The sequence below is a fragment of the Lepidochelys kempii genome, chromosome 4 (assembly GCF_965140285.1).
Source record: "Lepidochelys kempii isolate rLepKem1 chromosome 4, rLepKem1.hap1, whole genome shotgun sequence".
Lineage (NCBI taxonomy): Eukaryota > Metazoa > Chordata > Testudines > Cheloniidae > Lepidochelys > Lepidochelys kempii.
In genome coordinates, this window is record NC_136383.1 from 99283990 (window position 1) to 99306285 (window position 22296).

General features: G+C 40.8%; 1 protein-coding gene across 1 annotated transcript in view; it reads right to left on the reverse strand.

Annotated features, from left to right (window-relative positions):
• DTHD1 (death domain containing 1) overlaps positions 1–22296 on the reverse strand; it is a 43808-nt gene that overhangs the window by 16449 nt on the left and 5063 nt on the right. Inside the window, exons 2-8 of the mRNA XM_073343200.2 lie at positions 18859–19690; positions 18029–18359; positions 17049–17228; positions 14663–14907; positions 11095–11259; positions 8660–8949; positions 6519–6763 (exon numbers count right to left, since the gene is read on the reverse strand). Coding sequence (XP_073199301.2) covers positions 6519–6763; positions 8660–8949; positions 11095–11259; positions 14663–14907; positions 17049–17228; positions 18029–18359; positions 18859–19690 — 2288 coding nt within the window. The remainder of the gene's footprint in view (positions 1–6518; positions 6764–8659; positions 8950–11094; positions 11260–14662; positions 14908–17048; positions 17229–18028; positions 18360–18858; positions 19691–22296) is intronic.

Consider the following 22296-nt stretch of genomic DNA (forward strand, 5'->3'; position numbering starts at 1 on the left):
TGATTGGCTTTCATTGTAAGCCAGATTCTGACTTTCAGTCAAAACAAAGTGGAAGGAAAGGCCTGGTGCTTACCCAAATTCAGCATTGCACAAACTATTGCAAGAGTGTTTCTTTCTTTGGCTCATATCTCTTTGTAGCAGACTCTTGGATGGGGTGTTAGCAGGGACTGAATCCAGAATCCAACAATCAAAATGTAAGTCCTGTACTGCTTGAACTAAACCTATTAGCTGGAAATAGCAGCAGCCTCAAACTTCACATTGACAAGCCAGTAAAGGAGGACAAAAACTCTTTGGATTATACTTCCCCCATGCTTGGGACTATGAATCCCAAATGTCTACAGTTCATAGCAGTGGAATTCCCCATATGGAACATAAACTCATAAACCACTCACGTTGACCAGCCAAAAAGAAAGGACAAAGGCCTGGTTTACACTACAAAGTTAGATCAACGTAAGCTGCCTTGTGTTGACTTACTTGTGCATGTGTCTACACTTACATTTGTTTCCCACCAATGTAAGTACCCAGTTATGGCAACCTACTAACCCTGAGTAGCACTGATGATCGATGTACTGAGGTTGACGCAGCACAAGTGTACAAACTGTTAACTATGTTGACCCTAACAGTCCTCCAGCAGCTGTCCCACAATACACAACACTGATCGCTCTGGTCTCTATTGTAAACTCCTCTGCCCAGGGATTACATAGACTGGAAGGCCCCCTCCCATTTAAAGCCCCGCATATTTTTTAAGTGCCTTTTCCTAAGTGCACAGCTTGGTGAGCACACCTAACAACTCTCCATTGTTTTATGTAATTTCCCAACCCTCCATGTTGGCTACATGCCCCAGCTTGGAGTAGACAGGAGATATTGGATCCTTTGGGGAGAAGAGACTGAGCAAGCACAGCTCTGGACCAGCCATAATAATGCTGACATCTATAAGCAGATCTCCTGGGGGATGCAGAAGAAGGGATATGAGAGGGACCAGTAGCAGTGCTGTGTGTAAGTGAAGGAACTGAGGCAGGCATACCAGAAAGCCAAGGAGGCCTTCTGTCAATGCTGTGCCAAGCTGCAGACCTGCCACTTTTATAAAGATGTATGTCAGACTTGGTGGAGACCCTACCACCACCCTGCATGCCACTCTGGATTGTTTCACTAAGCTTATTACCGAATAAAATTCTATTATTTGGAACATAATTAATCTTTATTAGTTCACAACATATGTTGCAGAGTGCCTACCAATTCTGAAGGCACCCACTTGTTGCTGTACAGTGTGACACATCTCATGGGATCAGTGACAAACACACTGTAATAACCATAAATCAAGCACCACACAATTCCTAACAGGCTCCCAAACAGCCAGGCCAGATACAGCACAGTGCACAACACAATATTGTGGTTCACTGTTAAAGTAAGAGCTCCTTCAATGCTTCCCTAAGCTGCATAGTTCTGCATTGAATTCTTCTAATATCCTTTGTGTCTGGCTGTTCAAACTTAGCAGATAGCCACTTTCCCCCTTTGCTTCACACATATTATGCAGCACACAGCAGGTATCTATAACCACTGGGATATTTTTCTCACACGGATCAAATCTTGTGAGTAAACGATGCCAGCAGCCTTTCAATCTACCAAAAGCACATTCAACTCTCATTCTGCACCTCCTAAGTTTGTAGCTGAATCTTTTCTTGCTGCTTTCAAGGTGGCCTGTGTACAACTTCATGAGTCAGGAGAGCAAGAGGTAGACTGGGTCTCCCAAAATCACTATTGAGTGACATTTCAACATTTGCTAATAATCATCTGGTAGTTGGAGGGGGGGTGGGGAAGTCCCTGCTTGTAGCTTTTTGTGTTCTTAAAGATACAAGTGTCATGCACTTTCTGTGACCACTTCACCAGGGATGCATCACCAACATCAGGGTGATCCACCAATGTTTGCATAACCATAAAAAAGTAGCCCTTTCTGTTGATGTACTCTGTAGCAAGGCGGTCTGGTGCCAAAATATAGGGATATGCGTGCCATCTGTCACTCCACTACAGTTTGTTGAAAATCCATCCAGTATCCATCCAAGGTTTTTCGCCTTCCTCTGCAGCATGGGGGACGGGTCACTTGCTGGAGGAGTCTCTCCTTCTTGAAGTCTTTAAACTACGATTTGAGGACTTCAATAGCACAGATATAGGTGTGAGGTTTTTTGCAGGAGTGGTGGGTGAAATTCTGTGGCCTGCGTTGTGCAGGAGGTCAGACTAGATGATCATAATGGTCCCTTCTGACCTAAATATCTATGAATCTCCTGCATGTTGCTGAGAGTCAGTCCTGCCTAGCAGAGTTGATTTAACGGCCCTGCATACTTTCATGACAAGAGCCCCACAGTGTTTTTTCCAACTCCAAAGTGATTGCTATCAGTCAGTGGGTAATTGGGCATTACAAGTTTCCACAGTGCAATCACCACCATTGATCCACTATTAGTGAAGCTCTCATTCTGGTGTCCCTACACTGGAGGGTTGGGGTGAGCGTGGCACACAGATCCAGGCATGTGGCCTTTTGCAGCTGGAAGTTCTGCAGCCATTGCTCATCATCCCAAGCCTGCATTACGGTGCAATCACACCAGTCAGTGCTTGTTTCTCAGGCCCAGAAATGGCACTCCATCATATGCAGCTGCACTGTGAAGGCCATCAGTGACCTTGAATTGGTTCTCCAAGAAATCATCATGTTCCCTGCTGATTCATTCTTGCAGCTCAGCAAATAGCGGAGGATCATGGATCCTGTGCTTGCAATGCTTATGACAATAGTGGAGAGCTGTGCAGGCTCCATGCTTCTGTCAAAGATAGTGGATAGTGAGGAGGGCCATACAGGTTTTTGGAATTTTGAAAAAGTTTTGACAATTATGAGACGGAGACTGTTAAACACTGAGAAGTTGACACCTTGGTTCCAGGCCCCCCCTGCATGATTTGTTTCAACCCCACCATGCATTGCCAAAACTTCCTAAAAAACTATATGCTGGACACTGGCAAGTTGCACACTGGGATACCTATCCATGGTAAACTGCTCTGTGCATCGATATAAGCACTCTTTGTGTGGATGTGCAGTGCTGACGTAAGGAGACAAGTATGCCCATGCAAGCGTGATATGCTAATTGCGGTGGCTTAATGACGCTGTAACTTGCATCAACCACAGTTTGTAGTGTAGACATGGCCAAAGTCTAACCCTGTATTCATGAGGGTTTCATTACCACTAAAATGCATATGACATTCCCATTGCCCTTTTGCACGTAAACCAGGGGTAGGCAACCTATGGCACGTGTGCCAAAGGCGACACACGAGCTGATTTTCAGTGGCACTCACGCTGCCCGGGTCCTGGCCACTGGTCCGAGGGGCTCTGCATTTTAATTTAATTTTAAATGAAACTTCTTAAACATTTTTAAAAGCTAAAAAAAAACAATAGTTGAGTTATATATTCTAGACTTATAGAAAGAGACCTTCTAACAACATTAAAATGTATTACTGGCACGCAAAACCTTAAATTACTCGGCACACCACTTCTGAAAGGTCGCTGACCCCTGATGTAAACCAATGTCTTTTAAGAGACCGAAGTTGAATTAACTAAAGTACTTCCAGTATTTGTCCTTTTTCTTGCTAAGGTTAAAAAGAAGGACAGAAGGCAATTTAAAATGGCAATTCTTGCCAACTGTTTCTAAACAGATGTTGGTTCTGTACACAAAAAATATTTGCAAGAGAGAGAGATCTGATTATGATGCTATTTATTCTACTCAGTCTTTTGTAGAGAAGCATTTCATTTTTTAGGGGGGAAGTGAAGTGCAAATCTTGCCATATTTGAGCATTTCTAAGAAATTACTTTTTTTTTAAATATTTTCATTCAGGGCAGAATCTGATCCCTTTCAGTCTCTCCTAAGTTTTTCTCCTAAAAACTCATCACTACAAACTAGAGGAAGTTTCTTTGGAAACCCAAGGCTTGCACTGATCCCCTGAAGTTATGTATTACTTCATACATACTTCTGTTATATATTTCCTATCAAGAAACACATTTTGAGAGTAATAAGGCCTATCTTGCTCAAGGGAATTTTGAAATTGCTATATTCAATATAGAAACTGCATAGCAGAAAAAAGGTTAACTTATTCTAGATCCACAGAAGAACTACAACTCTGACATTTCATCAATGCTTACAAATAAGCAAGGAAGACCCAGACTTATTCCTGGTCTATTCCATTCTAATCTGTAGAATAAATGCGCATACTGCAATTTCAGAGTTATTTAAAGCAGCCTGATACACACTTTGAATTCTGAAGAGGCAGGTATAGAATTAGGACACTTTGAGCCATATGGTGGCTGGCCCTGTGCAGACTTTCCCATCACTTGTGCCCATTTGCAAAAGGCAAGCCACAGTGAGGCTAGTGAATATGGTACCTGTTAAATGACTTGTGCTGCGAGCACCCTAAAAGGGAGATGGCTCCACGCCCCACACAAGCTAGCTCTGCTGGCCAAGCAGGAAGGGGGAACGCATGCTGCACCTTTTCTGAGGGTGGCAGACATTCTGCTACTGCATGTGTTTATCTGGGAACTCGAGGAGAAATTGTTTGCTGCTTCAGCCAGAATTCCCCATGATGGCATCTAAGAATGGCGTGTAAGGAAACCACTCGAAGCAGACTGTTTTTTCTCTACCTCAATTCAGGCCCCTCTACTGAAATTATTCAGATTGAGCGGGCTCATTTTTAAATATTGAACCCTCAAAATTTACTTCCAGGGATGTGTTGGGGGGGGGGGGGGGGGAGTCTCTCCAATAATAGAAGTTTTCCAGTCACTACAGAGCAACTACCAAATTACCAGTGTTCCCGTGCTTGCTTCTTTCATAACCATTGGTATCAGTTCAGCCTTAACTTCCTCACCACACTGGGATTGGAAGGTTGTATTGATAGCAAAGATGACCGTACATTTAAATGGGGCGGGGGGAGCAGGGGCACATGTAATTACTGCAAATTGATAGACTGTCCCATCAGGACATATAAGGGCTCATGTTCTTTGCAATAGAATACAGAAAGCAATAAAAGGTCTTGGCAGGTGATTAAGTACCAAAGCAAAGCTGAAGCACTTGATACCTGCAAATGTGATTTGTTTCAAGTACCATCCAATGTCATACATAACATGATTCTTATGCACCAAGATGAAAGAAGATGGAATAAACCACAGAACTGGGGTGGGAGGAGGGAAGGAAACAAAGTGAAGCCTGGGTCCAAATAAATAGATTTTCTTTAAGTATCCCCTTTGACTCTCCAGGGAAGTGCCACATATAACTGTTGTAGATCACTTGTGAAGGAAGGCTAACTTTTTGCTGAAAAATTAAAATAAATAAATAAAAAAGGAAAAGGAATATATTGTCTTTTATAACGGAATTTTGAATTATATTTCACTTAAATAAAACGTATCCTGGTGCAAAAATGTACACAACTTAATTCAGTTTCAACCTTTAGATAGCAAAAAATAGCAGAGGGAGAGAGAAATAAAGAGAATGGTAATGGGGAAACAACAACAAGGAAGGCTGTTTCAGATCTGCAGAAAAGGGACTCATAGCAAGAGTGGTGAAACTACGTAAAGGGACAATGGTGGGAGACTAGTGCTATAAACATGGGAGGAATACAATGGGAAATGGAGACATTGACAGTTGATGTAAATTGGCCTTGACTTTGATGGAGCTATGGCAGTTTACAACATGGTTCACAAGGTCTTGCAGCAAATCTGGTGAGGATTTTAAAAACAAACAGAAGAGTTCTGTAATAAATTGGGAGATGGAGTAGAGATGTTTGAGGCTGAAGGTGACACAATTGGTATTGGAGGTCAATTGGCATTTCTTTATCTGGAGATCTGGGTCTTGAGGAGGCAACCAGTGACATTACAATGGTCAAAGTGAGAGAAGATTGTTGAAAATCTTATGCATGTCTTAGAGATGGAGACAAGCCAATAACGCACATGACAAAGTTACAGAGACTTACCGGGCATGCAAAGGGATGGAGTATTCAGGTTCAAAGATAACCATATATCTATGGATACTTAAGGAAAATGGATAGTCTAAATTCTTCCCTGAGCTCCCCGTGAAATTGTGGCTCTGCACCTTCCCAAACACTGGTCTCTGCCTTAAAGGCATGGTCCAGCCCCCATATATTTAATAATAACTTCCGATACTGACCACTTGTAGCCATTCCATGGTATGTTTTGGAGAGCAGGGGGCGAATTGCAGTGTCCTGGATAAACTTCAACTGGGGAATTCTCCCCACAGTTTCAGCTGAATGAGATTCTTTATTTCCAGTCCTAAATTAATACCCAGTGGAGCTGTGCAAGGTGAAAAAGCTACTATGTTTCACCCCCGCCCCCAGTAGTGACATTTTATAGATGGGTTATTTCTGTGTCTGACTGTAGATTGTAAAGCAAATTAGGATCCTTACTGATAAAGGATATATCAATCTCACAAAAAATGTCTGGAAGAGAGAGACTTCAAATAGTAAGGAGTTGTGGAACTTACCTTTGGTAAGGTTAGTGCTAACTTGCATAAAGGTGACTGGTCCTGATAGTCATCAGGCAGAAGGGGTTGATCCCACTTCTTGGCTATTGTTTCTCTGCTCATTTTGTAAAATACTGCAGTTCCCTTGTAATGAGGTGAGCTGTAGTTACCAAATTCATCCACTTCTTGGAGTTGGAGCTCCAGTCTGGGCTTTCTTTGTGAATGAAAAGTAAGCCTGTAGGCTTTTCCAAAATTCTTCCCATCATCTGTATTCATTATAAAAAGATGTATTTCTTAGACTGAGTTTTAATGTCTGATTCTCCGGTATATAAATACAAAATCTTTTGCGGAGCAAGATAAGTCAGTAGGACTTATACAAATAAAATCATACAAAACAAATTGTATTCAGGCCTGGGACCTAAGTATGAAACACAGAGCAACAGCTACACTTTCCTGGCCACTTAAATTAACGGTTACATTATCTTTTGCAGTTAGCTGCCTCATAGTGCCTCTAAGGAGAGATGTCTTGCTGCTTGAAAAGCAATGCACATGGAGATGATAAAATTAATGAAATACAAACCATGGAGAGACAAGAAATGAAAGTCCATGTTGACAATGAAATTAGTACGAGCAGAAGAAAATATTGTATCTAAGGCTCTAGGAAACAATGTGTACTATTTTGTTAAATGTTACACTTTTTGAGGTGAGCAGCTGGTCAAACTTCAGGACCCTTGAGGATGTTCCAGTTGGGAGGGAAAATTGATGATGGAATCAGGTACCTTTGATGCAATCTTGTTTATTTACAAAGAATGGACAAAGTCCTGTTTCCCTGAACACAGGAGAAACCAAAAAACAGGAGACACTCTCCTTGCACACTGGTGCAAACTCCTTCAGCCTGCACTCCCTCCATCCCTCCCTTACCACTCCACCCCCCCCCCAAATGTTTTCTCAGTATGCTTTTTCCAGGGTTGTCTTACCAGCTGCTTGTTCAGGCTATGTTTGACTCTCTCTGCTCCTTCTATGTCACTCTCCTGTTTCTGGCTCTCTCAAACCTATTCTTGCCCAAACAATAGCCAGCAGAGTTCTCCACCTACATAGCTCAAATTTTTGAGTAGCCTTGGATGCCCCTCTTTGAGACTGCTATTGTTTCTTATATTTAACCTGAATGAAGGGAGGCTGCTATACTCATCAGTTTAAGGGACTTTAACCCAACTGATAACATGACTATTTGAGATGTGTATTGTCATGTAAGTAAACCTTGTATTATAATGACTACAGAAAGGGGGAAGAGTTGCATGTATATCCATAAGTTTTGCATTTCCCTGTTTTTTGAGTACTTAACTCTGCAACCGTAACATTTTCTTCACATATTTTGTATAACTATGCAATATACTTGCAAAGCTAATACTATTTTTTTCACACTGATTTTCTTTGGATGGGTTTCCCTGGGAAGAATTTATGTAATGTGTACAATGTGACCTCTGAAGGTGGTAAACTACACCCTCATAATTAATTTTAAAACCTGGCAAAGAAGAGCATAAATATTTTGGGTAGGCTTTTCAAAAGTGCTTAGTGTAGTGAATAGTTTTTACCATGGCAATAGTGAATGACAGCAGTTAGACCAACTGTGAGCACTTGTGAAATTTCTAAACAATAGGCTATCATCACATGAATTAATTCAGAGGGCCACCAGCAACAACATTAATATGCCCTAGATGCCACTATCCCTTAAAGTCAATTGAGTTACTCCAGATTTACACTGATGTAAATGAACAGAATCTGTCCTTTTTTATTTAAAATCCATTTAACCCCAATGAGATGTTCTTAAAATGACCATAAAAGAAGATTAGTAGAAAAGGGAGGGCTATGGGTAAAATATTGACCCTATTGAAGTAATTGACAAAATACCAATTAATGTTAAGTGGGCTAGGATTTCACCATATGAACTTCTTTTCATGTAATCAGAGTGGAGTGGTTGCCTATCGAATTACAAGTTTACAAAAAATAAGGACTGAATGACAACAGTGAAGTGTGCCGTTTCAAAGAATTACCTAAATGCAAGCTCACTATTTGCAACAGGTGGAAGCAAGACAAAGTTCTATATTATATGAGATCCGTTCACTTGATAGGTTGTATTTATGTACAAGAAATGGCCAGTTTACCTGAGGCAAATATGTTGCCACTAAATCTAAAATGAATCTGCTCTCCTTCTCTTAGTTGAAACTGTTGCGTTGGTTCTGGAGGACCAAAGTATCCCTCCTCATGCAGGTTTTGCAGCTCCCAGTTCAGTTCTTTGGACAGAACCAGTGAAACAACTATTTTATGAGGGTTTTCTTTTTTCCGATATAGTACGACATTAGCCATGGTGCTGCGAATGGCTTCCTCCAGAGCCTGCATAAATAGAACTAGATGTGTATTGTCCATGGCAAATGAGAGGCGGATGACAATAAAGCTGCATTAAGAAGAAAAGAAGAGAGAAGAAAATAAGTAGTCCCTGAGGTGACACTTAATTCTTTATTGAATTATAAATCGTTTTATTTACCTTTTGCAACTTATCAAGCAAGATAATATAGTGGTTCAGGTAACTGATGACCATTCTATAACATTTTTCCTCCTCAAGGTAGGAAACAAATGCTCAGATTAGTTTTCTGGAATATGACATCAGGCCAAAAGTCAAGCTGTTCAGGATTGAAAGCTTTATTGAAACATTCCCCTGTTGTACCTCATTTTTCTCCCACTAAAGGCCATAGGTAAAATTTTCAATTGTGAGTTTGGCACTTACCTTAAGTCCCACTGACTTTCAACAAAAATCCCATTGATTCCAACTGGGCCATTTAGTAGTAAATTTGAAAGGGAAACAAAACATCTTTTGTGCTGTGTACCTTTTGGATCTTATTGCCAGAGGATATTATTGAGTTAAAACAAAATATGAAAGGCTAGATATGTATATGAATAACTCATGCTTCAGAGCATAAGATAACCACAACTTGGGGGCAGGAAAGAATTTTCTTGCTGTCTTACAATACGCTATTGAATAACTAAATGATCTTGGTTGTAATGGGAAGGTTATACCTCCATCTGAAACATCCACCAGTGGCACTGACTGCTGTTACACAGAATATTAGAATAAATTCTCAGTGATCAGTTCAAGTATGTTAATCCCTATGTTATTTCAGTTCTCATGAAGACTCAAAACCCAGCTGATGAATCAAAATATTGTAATTGGAATAAGAGGGTAACTGGTTTTGAGGGAAGTAGAATTAATGTGTATCAAAAATGTATAGAAATGATGACTAATATATAGTATGTAGGATCTTCAGCTGAAATATATATTCTCATATTTGATCAACTATATTGTAATTGCAAAGTATAGTATGTACATTACAGAGAATAAATACAAAAGCCGTCTCATTTCAGACCTTTATATCATACTAAATTAAAGATTTTAAATAAGTATTTAAAACAACATGAATTTATATATTTGTTTCATTTTATATTTTTAAGATATGATGAAACGGAGGCAATTTTTTTACATATTTTAATAGCAGTATATTTATGATTCAATATGTAGGGAACTGGTTTTTTTCCATGTTTCTTCCTGATGTGTTTACAGAGCTTTTCACTTCTAGAGCCATTTAGAATATTTAGCTGGATGGAACAATAATGCAAGATACGATAAGCCTCTCTAACAACAGACTCAGATGTAAATCTGGATATTTGACATGAGTAAGATACACAACTTGTTGCTACTTGTATGAAACTTGAGTGTTAGGTGTTTAGTATTAGGGCATATCAAAATATCCTCTATTTTGCTTTCAAAATGATACAGTAATAAACTACAGTGAATGACAGAGGTAATTGCTGCACATGTACATAGTAATCTGCACTTTCACCAAACTCCCAAATACTTCCCAGTTCAACACAATAAGGTCTTTATTCTAATGTTCATGGTTTTGAGAACACAGTCCTTATTTTTGCAGAACTCCCATAGACATCAATAGGGATTTATCCTGCATAAACATAGCAGCACTAAACCCAATATGTATGAAATCATGTGCATAAATTCTGGGGAAAACAAATCACAAATTGATTTTCAAAGGTTTAAATGCATTTGAGTCAACTGTGGTTAGACTCAGGTTGTTTTGGTTCCCAGGCATGATCTATCATACAAAATTTGTTGGCAGAATCTTTACATAAACAGAGAATTTTAAGTGAATACTGGAGAATATATGTCAACCTGAAATCTTAAAACTGACAGTTATGCTCATCCAGCCAGGGAGCAGAAATACTGTCCAATCAAAATTAATTACTATAACTTAAATTTCAGATGTCAAGTGCATTCTGTGTTATGTTTGTGCACAATATGCAGATGAAAAATTATTTACGAAAATAATTTTTGGCATAATTATTCATAACATACAAATCTAAGAAAGTCATCCGTATCTCATGAAACATTTACAGACTGGAAGAGCCAAACTTTGGCAAGTAAAATAATTCTTAGTGAATGATTTCTCAACTCTAGTAAGTTCCCATTCATTAATTTCTTTGGATATGACTCTTTTACCTAAATAATTGAATGAAATTATTTATATGTTACCTTTCTAAATACTCATCTACTTCAAATGATACAAGTCCGTTTCGTGCATTCCGCACAATAACATCATCAAACACAACCCACTCCTCTTCTTTGCTTCTGTAACCCAATACTTTCAAGGATTCACCAAGATTCTCTCCATGTTTTCTCACAGAGGCACTCATTGCCCTGGACAACCACAAGACAGGAGAAATCATTACAAAGGTTAAAATAAAGCTCTGTGGATATTAAATACTTGTGTTGTAGCAGTGTCTTTTCCCTTCTCTTTAATCTGCCTAGCTGCAGACCATCTGGGATGGTTTGTCTCTTACTGAAAAACTGCATCTAGAAAATGGCATGTATGGACTGGTTTGCGGGTATACTCAGGCTCTGTAGTTTGGAAAGGTTCATGTCCAAATGAATGTAGTTAACCTCTAGTCTAATATTGAGCAAAACTTATATGAAGGTTTGCTTTTGACAAGGTCATCTGATTTACACTGATTCACCAGAAGTGAAAATACACGTTAGCCCTGTGTAAAACCAAAAGTCTGATCTTGGGGAAAATAAAACTAGCCTTCCAAAACTAGTTATAGTTGTTACGTGAACCAAAATATAAACTCATAATAAGACAGTTAACAACAACTGGGGAAATTACAGACAATTACACACTAAGATGCTGTCTATCGGAGCCAGAGAAACACAGCAGCTAGGAGACATGGTTTATTTCTGACTTCTTCAGCTAGATCAGAGACCTCAGCAGAAAGGCCACCTATCAAAGAAGAACAAAATTAAAATAGTTTCTGCTGAACTGGAGTGAACAGTCTGATCACATGGGACAGACTCAATCAGGGTCACAAAAAAACCACAATGTGACTTCCTCCACCCAGCCTATCCCTATAAACAAAGCTTGAATTTTAAGGGCCCAATTTTCAAAAAAGCTGAGCTCCTTCACGTCCTGTGGTCTTCAACTAGTGCTGTGGGAAATCAGGTGTTCTGAAGAAAGCCTAAATATACTCTAAAAAATGGCCTGAGAAATTCTGCAGATATCCAAAGAAAGCAAAAGAGTTTGCATCAAGATTATATGGACACTGCACAGTATTTCATGAACATGTATGTTCAGTGGTTGAGCTTTTTGGACAAACTACCTCCCTTCCCCCGCCCACCATACCTGTGTCCTTCAGACGTTTTGTTTTAGTTTGAGCCCTGTTTTGTATAGATCCTGAGTCTCTTTCTGCTCTACATTACATGTATGTGGTATAAGATTATGCTTTAAAGAGTTCCAAGACATTTATTGGTTAAATATAAAATGGTTCAAAGTACTAGGAATACGTGAAAATAAGTTGCAGTTTGTTGTTTTATTTTGTGTTAATCCAGGCCTTGAACACTATGTAATGTATAGGAGCAGAAAAGCTTAAAACTATGTGGCTCACTATTCTTAGGCCATTGAATCAAGTTATTCAGCCACATTTAATTGTGTTTTGAGACATTTTAGTTTGACCCCTGTTTTATACTCTTTCTCCTCTGCATTACAGGTATATTTGTACTAACTGAAGTAATGAAGTATCCTGGGTCTTCAAGGAACAGAATCCATGTTACAGGCACACTTCAAATTAGAACCTAGCATAAATTCAGGTACATCTGAAGTTCAAGTCATGTACTTTACACAGCTCTAGGCTGACAGCATTGCTAAGTGTGGGCAGGTGAGATGCAAGCATTTGTGCACTATCGAACACCCGTGGTACAGGATATCAGTTTAGAACTTTCTATAAGCAGTGATGACCAACCTTGCCAAATCACAGGGTGCATCTATGATGAGGATGAGGGTCTACAAGGGATTAGAATGAGACTTAATCCTTTTTAAAAAGTGATCTAAGGAGGTTTCCAGAAGTGAAAAATTGGAACAGTTATTCCCTTTACCACCTAAACCCCTGCTTGTGCGGCAGCCTATTTGATTTTACATGATGGAATATATATTATAATTTTCAAAGGATCAGTAGGATTGGTTAAACCATCTCTTTGGGATTTAGAGGAGCAACATTTCTAGGCTGACAGCAACCTGCTCCAACTGGCCCCTAAAAAGAAATCCCACTACCTCTGTTCCTACTACAGGGTTTTATCCATGCTTTCACCTAGGGAAGCAGACAAGTGGGTTTCGTTGTCAGGAGCACTTCATTAACCTGCCAGTTAAGAACTACTATTAGGAATTGTCAACAAGATTACCAAAAGTGACTAGTGATTACAGCTGTCTCTATTTTCTAAGGGGGAGGGGCTGATTTTCAGAAAGAACTTGGTGCTGTACGTCCACCCTCTGATCAAGCTGAGCATAGGCGGCGAGTTATATGGGCCTGTGGTGCCTATACTCCACCACTATTTAGGAACATGGGCCCGGCTCCACCAATGTTTGGGCTTAGCGCACTTTGGGGGGCTCTGCGCTTCAGCAGGATGCTGGGTCCAGGGTGGCCTGAAGGGCTAGCGGGGAGCCTGGTGCTGGCAGCAGCAAGCGACGTGACCCAGCGCCAGCATGGCCCTACTCCACCCCCTCCCCATTCCACCCTTTTCCCCCAAGCCCCCACTGCACCTCTTTCTGGCTTCCACCCCATCCCCCAAGCAACACCGGGGGCTGGGCAGAGCAGGCTTGGGCCAGGTTGCGTCGCTTACTGCTGCCAGCACCAGGCCCCCCACTAATCCTCCAGGCCACTCTGGACCTCGTGTCCCCCTGAAGTGTGGGGCCCCCAAATCACGGGGGCCGGGGTGGTTGTCCCAGTCCGTTCTATGGACGGGACAGCTCTGTTTGGATCCATTCTGGGCACCACCAAAAATTATATAAACCTGGCACCCATAAAGCTGAGCAGTGCTGGGCACCGTGAAATTAAGGCACTCAAAAAATCACTAGGTTTTGGAACTCTTGACCCATATAACCTTCTGACCTTTTAGAGTAGAGCCCAGAGACCAGGCTGGCCATCTGACCAGGCTGGCCCAGAGACCAGCTGACCAGGCTGGCCCATTATAAGGTTGTTGTCCTTGATCCTTCTGTGCTTTGAACTATTTGTTTCACATTGTACTTGATGTCATTAATGGCCATGAAGAAGCATTGAGTAGGAAACAGAACTTAGAGTGAGTGGGTTTTTTGGTTTGTTCTGCTAGGAAATAAACTCAGCCATCTACAGCAACGAAGGGTGAATCCTGGACATGATCGTAGCTGCCACCCTGACTAACATTGAGTTGTATTCTGGACTACTCATGGAATAAAATACTACTCAGTGTGAGTCAAGCTGGCAAAATCTGGAGTTAAATAAAATGAAAACAGCAAAATTCTTCTTTACTACATATGTCTCAATTTTTCCCGATCTTCTGTTAAAAACCCTGGGTGAGATCCCCAGCTGGTGTAGGTCAGGGTGGTTTCATTGAAGTCAATGGAGCTATGTTTTACATCCGTTGAAAATCTGGCCAATTATATTTTTTGAAGAGGACACCTTCAGAACACTTTAAGGTGAAGAATATATTTTAATATAAAACTAGTTTGGTCAGGGCTATTTGCAATTCCATTGATGCCTTGATCTTGCTGGATTTGTAGGTAGAAGTTCTCACTTACCAAAGATGATATGCAGTTGTAACCCTGGTTACAGTGGCACTAGATGCTCTTCCATGTTCTGTTGCATCTCCCGATCTCTTTTTTTCTGGATTTGGAGGACAGGGTAGAATAACACTGACTGACTTGTTAAATGGCTGGGATGAAGGATGCTGGATATGAACCAGTGGGCTAGTAGACACTACTGCATGGTACATGTCATATTTTGCCTTTAATATGGAAACCAGTGATGGCTCAATTGGCTGGACCTATGTATAGCAAGTAACAGAATAATTAATGTACAAGTACTTAAATGTTGCTTTTTTAAAAATCATTTTAGTTTAACTTCAGGAACTGGAGGAGAGTTGCATTTCACAAAATCTCTTCCCATTTTTTAATTGAGACCGTCTAGATTTTTTTCTTTAACTCTGTTGATGAGCTCTAAGATTCTTCCTTTCCCAATCATTTTACCATATGCACAACCAAGTGCTTTGTAACAGTGTCATCAGAAACTGCTGCCATTGTTAATTAAATAATTTGGACTCCTGTTAGTGTGTGTGATTGTTTTAAAAGGTAGAATTTATACACTACCTTTTTGTCTTTACTCTTATATTCATTTTTATGACTCTTTTAATACACATTCTGCTTGCCAAGGATTTTAAATTCATGCTCTGATTTAACTTGTTGTTTTCATTTACATATTACAGCTAGGTCAAATCTTGAGGTTCTTAGTCAGAGTAAACTCTCACTGACTACACTGGGAGTTTTGCTTGAGAAAGGATGGAGGTGAAGACAAGAGTATTCATCTCATTATTAGTAAAAGTAATTATTTACACATATTTGCAAAAATAGGGTCAGATTTTCTGGATGCACCACATCAGGGAAGCTATAAGGTAGCCAGTTTTCTCTCCCAGATTCTCGGTCCCTAGTACAACAGCCTTCCAGTTCTCTAACTTTGGACCAGCTGGTTATAATCCCCTAGGATCAATATATTATCTAGGAATAGCTGAAGCATATCATAGTCCAGCCATTCCTGACCTCCCAACTCTAGGAACACCCTCTGTGCTTGTGACTCTAAGGAGGAAGGAATAGGAACAGGTTTTATAGGCTCTATTCCTGCTGGGGACATCCACACAATGAGGTATTCCCAGCATCGGACTTATAGCAGCGGTGCCCAAACTTTTCCTATCATGCCCCCTCTTACTAGTAATGGAATCTGTCTGCAACCCCCCTCTATTACTGCACAGCTGGGGGCAGAACTGGGGCTAGAGGCAGAGCTGGCTTTGGGGCAGAGAGCGAATGAGGGCAGAGCTGGGCTGGGGGTGGAGCTGCGGCTGAGGTTGGAGCTGGGCTGGAGTGGAGCAGGGGATGGAGTAGAACTGTGGCTGCGAGCAGAGCAGGGGGGTGGAGTAGATCTGCGCCAGGCCTGGAGCTGGGCTGTGAGTGGAACGGAGCTGGGACGTTGGAAGAGCAAAGGGTGAAGTGGGGCTGGGGCTGAGAGTGGAGCAGCGGGGAGAGTGGAACTGCAGCTGGGATCAGAGCTGGGCTGGGGTTGGAACAGGGGTGAGAGTGGAGCTGCGTCTGGGGACATCATGGAGCTGCAGGTGGGGTCGAAGCTGGTCTGGGGGCACAGCAGGACTAGGCAGCTTTCAACCTGCCCCCCAAGGGCTGGCCAGGGCTCCACCAGATGGCCTGTCCTGCAAAAAATATTCCTCTGCACCCCCCAGGCGAGCATGCCCCACAATTTGAGGACCACTGACTTATAGGGAGACAATGACTCTTTTGCACTTCCAGATTAGCTCAAAGGGAATGGATCAGAGCGGAGAAAATTTGCCTACAGAATACACCACTGCCTGACCCAAAGACTTCATGTACTGTGTAGATTTTTTAATTATAATTATTAATATTGTTGGAGACAGTCTTGTTTCCCAGAACATAGCAAGCATACAAATAGCTACTGCTTCATTTATATCTGCTGTGACAGGGTCAGGCTAGATGGCTATAGGAGAGTAATAGAAGGCAGATATATTAGCCCCAGGCTAAGTAGGTCCCTTTTCCCTGGGTAAGGTAACAGGGAAGGTTCCAGAACAATCAGGAACCTTCTGGAGACAATTAAGACAGGCTGATTAGAACACCTGCAGCCAATCAAGAAGCTGCTAGAATCAATTAAGGCAGGCTAATCAGGGCACCTGGGTTTTAAAAAGGATTTGACATGAAGCCCAGGTCTGTTATGCATAAAGGTTGCAGAGTCCCTCTTAATGTCCACTCCATATCCACCTAGCTGTCTATGCAGTGGAACCACAGTAATAACACTGTTTGGAGGCCTTCATCATTATGATGGGTTTCTCTTTGGAACTACTCATGTGACATGGACATGATGCGAAGAAAAATATGAATATTTCACACTTACCTTTAACTGCATGGTCACTGGAGAACTGAACGTTTCTGGAGGGTAGTAGAAAGAGATTCTAGAATCCATGCTTAGCTTTTGTGAGAGCCCTTTCTTTGGAATGGTGAATGTTTCTTTTTTTAAGCATGAAACCACAGAAAAAATACCAAGCTGGCAAATTTTCACCTCTGCAAAGGTCCCCTTTGGGAGAAAAAGGATGCTACAATTGTTAGTAGATTATCATTTCCAGTGGATGAACTAACTGTATTCTGAGAAGCAAAATGAAAATAACTTAAATGTTATTACCATTTTGACAGCCTGGTTCTCTACTGTGTTACTCCAGTAACTTTCAGTGGTGAATAAGGCTCAGTGTCATTAACAAGTTTTCATCCTATGTTTAGTCAGTGGGAGGGTGGGTATATGCAGATATAAGTGTTACTGTTCTTTAGGTTAAATGCAAAATAATCTCTCCTCTGTTTCATTTACCAAAGAATTGTCAACTTCACACGCATGCTCACATTTAAAACAAAACAAAACTGTAGAGTCATCTGTATTCTGGGGCAAAGTACTTCTCCAATTAATGTTTCTGAAGAGATGATGTTAATTGGGGAGTTTTGTATCCAATCAATCATGGGGAATCTTGGAGAGAGAAATACAATTGAGTCTAGAAAAAAATCAGGTTAGATCCACACTGAACCAAATTATACTCTGAGCCACCTGTGGGAGGAAGGGAGGATAGGCAGCTTTAGGTCACCTTTATGCCTCCCTATCTTGGGGGTTGTTCTGGGGGCGTGAATTAGCACCTGAAGCTTAAGGCACCCAAAACTAATGGTCACCTTAGAAAATGTGGGTCTTCGTATTTAGGTAACCTTGGCAATATATGAAATTCATGATGGAAAGCATGGCTTATTAATCACTTCTTTAATTGCAAAATTTAACTCAACCTTAACTGTTCAGCCACAATAGACCCTGTCATAATACTCAAATAAGAATTCACCAACCTTCTGGTTTCCCTGGTACCCATCAAAGGAAATGGGAGTTAAGTAACTTGATTGAAAGTTCATATTGGTCACCTTCACCATGATGTCTCGATAATTTCCTCTGTAGCGTGCAGTGAATGGGATTGCAATGTTGATAGGAAAGGGGATTAGTTTCCCCTGGTCTAAGCACGCAACACTGATGACATTGCTGACCAGCGCCTCAGAATCTTCCACCACCAAGGAACTCATGTCATTGATGATCCTGCATACTAAATTTTCGAGAGTGATGGAAGGTGCTGTAATATAACAGGCAACTTCAGGTTCAATATTACCACTCACTTCTGCTAGAAATCTGCAGAAAAATACACAATATTATTCTCTGGGCTTTTTTTGTCCTATATTATGTAAGCAATAAACCAATTTATATATGCATTTAATATATTTAAATAATAAATATATCCAAATTATCCACCTATCTTTTCAGTTTTTATAAAGCAGAGGGAACTGATCAGTAATACCTTGCATTAACTAACAAGTGCATAGGACCTAGAAAAATATCAGTAACACTGATTAAAAATGTATGTTACAAATTATAGGAAAGCTGCCTAATTTTGGGACCTGATCCAAAGCTCATTGACATCAATCAATGAAATCTTTCTACTGATTTCAATAAGTTTCAAATCTGACCTTTTATGTGCTCAAGATTTCAGGAAGCTACATTAAAATCTTCAGTGCAGAGTTACATTTTTATTTAGTGTCCATACTAAAGGGTGAACTGCCCTTTATGCACGTCCAATGGCTGGAGTGCACGCAGATGTGTGTTTACAAATAGTCAACTTTTTCATACTTACTCTTTGTTCATCCAGGGACTTGATCTTTCCACTTCTTCTGAATCATTTGTTGAAAGATTCATAGCAGGTGTATTGCATATATTCTCCGACCTTGCAGACTCAATTGCATTGTTTGTGTTGTTCCCATTAATCTCATAAATTTCCTCCTTTTTCTCATCATCTTTTTCTTCTTCACATGAATTCTCTGTTGGTTTGTGATCTTCATATTCCATCTGAGTTGGAGGTTCTTCACTTACTGCCTGTTCTTGATCAGAAAGATTGATTACAGATCTATCACAGATATCTTCGGACTTTCCAGATACAATTATATCATCTCCATTGCTCCCGGGAACTTCTTGAAAAGCTCTCTTTGGGCATTTCTTATTATAAGGCCTTGCTCCATGACTTTCATCCTTTCTGTTGCAATCTTTTTGCTCTGTATGTGAACTCTGTAGGAGCTTGTGATCTTCATTTTCCATTAGCTTTGGGAGGTCTCTGCTTACTGCCTGTTCTTGATCAGAATTTTTTTCACTTACTGATATAGCAATTTCTTTTTCCACTGTTTTGTTTTCACTTGACTGGACTTGATGAATGTTCGGACTTTTCCTTTCATTCATGGGAGAAGTTACCTGGAGTCGCTGACGTACACCAGCAGATACTTTCCCAGAATGTGTCTTTTCTCTTTCGCACACAACTATTTCATTGGAAACATCTTGAACAATCTGGGATTGAGATTTATCATCATGTCTGCATCTAATATCATAAAATTTGTTTTTTGCCTCTTGAAGATGTGTAACTGTATCCAGAAAGAGTTCATTTATTTTCCGAAGACAACCCATAAGAGCGATGATCTCTAGAAAAAAATGTAATTAATTGAGTGTCACTGAAATATTAGTGATAGTATGCAAAAAAAAGTCAATACACACACGAGAGACAACACGGGTAAAGTAATACATTTTACTGAATCAACTTCTGTTGGTGAGAGAGACAAGCTTTTGAGCCCCACAGGGATCTTCTTAGGTCTAAAAAAGGTACTCTGAGATCTGAAAAAGAGCTCTGTGTGGCTCAAAAGCTTCTATCTCTCTCACCAACAGAAGTTAGTCCAATAAAAGATATTACCTCACCCACCTTGTCTCTTTAATATCCTGGGACCGACATGGCTATCACTATATTACCTAATACATACACAAGGAACTGTGCACAGCTATGCAAATGGCTTATGTATATGCATATTGGATAATATATTCTGTTTCTTTTCTTTCATTTTTTATTTAATACACAATAAAATATTTATTTCAAAAGCAAAGTGAATTTGAGTGACTTAGTTGATGAAGAACTGGATACTGACTTATAAAACTATAGTCTCAGCCCTCCCAGAACTTCTAATTAATACTAGTTTAATGATCAGACAGTAGCTAAATTCTTGAAGACAACCAATTCAAATCAGAAAACTGCTGCATAATAGCTGTAATTAGCTCAGGAGCAGTCCAATATTCAATCTTAATTATTTTTCTGTCCAGAAGGCCTCATTCTGCAAGGCGCTGACCACTCTGACCCTGATCCAGCAAAGCAATTAAGTATCTGAGTAGTGACAGAGACTTCCCACATGGTTAAAGTTAAGTGCCTTGTCGGATCAAACCCTAGACATGGTGGAGATTTCTTCTAATGAAAGCTGAGAACACTCCTGTGCGGAAACACAGGAATTAGCTGCTGTTTCTATAACAACTGTGTGACAGGTATGGCAATTTCTTGCCATATCCTTGGGAGACCTTACTGAATTAAGTTTAAGAATCTTTGAGGTCCTTTGTATTACATTAATTGTTTATGTAACTTCTGAAAGAGGGAGAAGTGAAAGATGTGAGACTTGGGGGTTCAAAGGACTATACTCAACAATGTGCCAGACAAGAATGGATTTATGGAACAAAAAGTGTTAAGTGGTTTTACTGGGGAATACCTAATGGAAGTTAAATGCAAATCCCCTACCTCCAGTTATGCCAAAAAACCCAACAAACCAAAACCCAGCCTTTTGAAATTATGCCCTGAGGAGTGGGCCGTTGTCTGCTGATCACCTCATACATGAAGCCAGAAAGGCCCAAGCTGTGTAAAAGAAAGACTGAACTATTCATAGCTGTACTCATTCTGAAGCTGAAATAGTTATGAACTTGTAACCACAAGGAAAACCCAGTTGCAGGTGTTGAAGGACTGACACCTACCAGAGATCGAGGTTGGAGTTGGGGTGACCTTTTAAAGCAGGTTTGTAGGTTCTTTTATTGTTTTGAATATGTTCTCTATAATTCTTTCACCTTAAGAATGAATGTGCTTACTTACAGAGAGCTGTATGGTAACTTGTAACTGAGGGCAATTATGCTGTTCATAGCCTCTAGAGAGAAAATAAAGCATTGGTGCTGGTCTGTTTAGGCAGTCTGGCTTGCTGGGAATATCACAGTGTTGGCAAGGAACTTTGCAGCCTGGAAAAGCCCCTGTCAGGAGGGGGAGAGATGTGCATCTCTATTCAAGAGAGGTGTGACAGCTGAGGAGCTGGGATCCCGGTGTGGTGCACTTAGTGGACGAGGGAGGAAGGCAGGTGTAGTTCTCCTGAAACTGTCATATATGATGGCAGTGTATGAGGGAATCTATGACAGGGTGAACTGTCAGAAGTGCTAACAGCAGTGAAAGCAAATACTGCGTAAGGAAATAGCACAGAGGAAAAAGTCTCATGCTGTTTTAGGGAAAGGAATAGAGAGAAGAGAGACTGGGTGAGGGGGGAAATGGGTTAAGAACAGCTGAAGAAAAGTCAGCAGCTTGAGTTATGTAGCGAAAGGCAGTGCAACCCTAAGGAGTGGACAAAGGTGCACCTTGTTGACTTGCTGTTTTCTGATGACGGGAAGAGAAATGATGGCTCAGGTTTGCAGGGAACATCCAGCCCATTGAAAGAGGGTCCAACAGATGGGGAAAATCTTGGAGCCAACTCCCTGGAGATAAGCAAGGAAGAGGCTGCCAGAGGCAGCAACTATGTCTCATGGGGATTGAACGCCTCACTGCAACAGAAATTGTGGACAGACTGACAGAGTACAAGAGGCTGGAGAGGGACAGAGTGCGACTGGAACTCTAGCTGTTAACAGACCAGGAGCGGCAGTGCCAGGATGAGAAAGAAGAGAAGAAGAACCAGAGCCAACAGGAGGAGCAGCATGAGGAAAGAGGACAGGGAACATACCAGCTCGAGAAGGAGAGACTGTGCCAGGAAAACTAAGCTGGTAGATGAAATCAAACCCCCTGTACCTGTCTCTGTGAGTGGCACACACTTCAAATTATTTCCTCATTTCAGGGAGGGGGATGACAATGTTTTTGAAGTGGAGTGTGAATTGAACAAGGTGGGAGAAAAGAACATGATGTGGTGGGTTGCTTCACTACTGTCAGGGACAAAGGACTTGGACATTTTCACCCTTATGGACAGAGAGG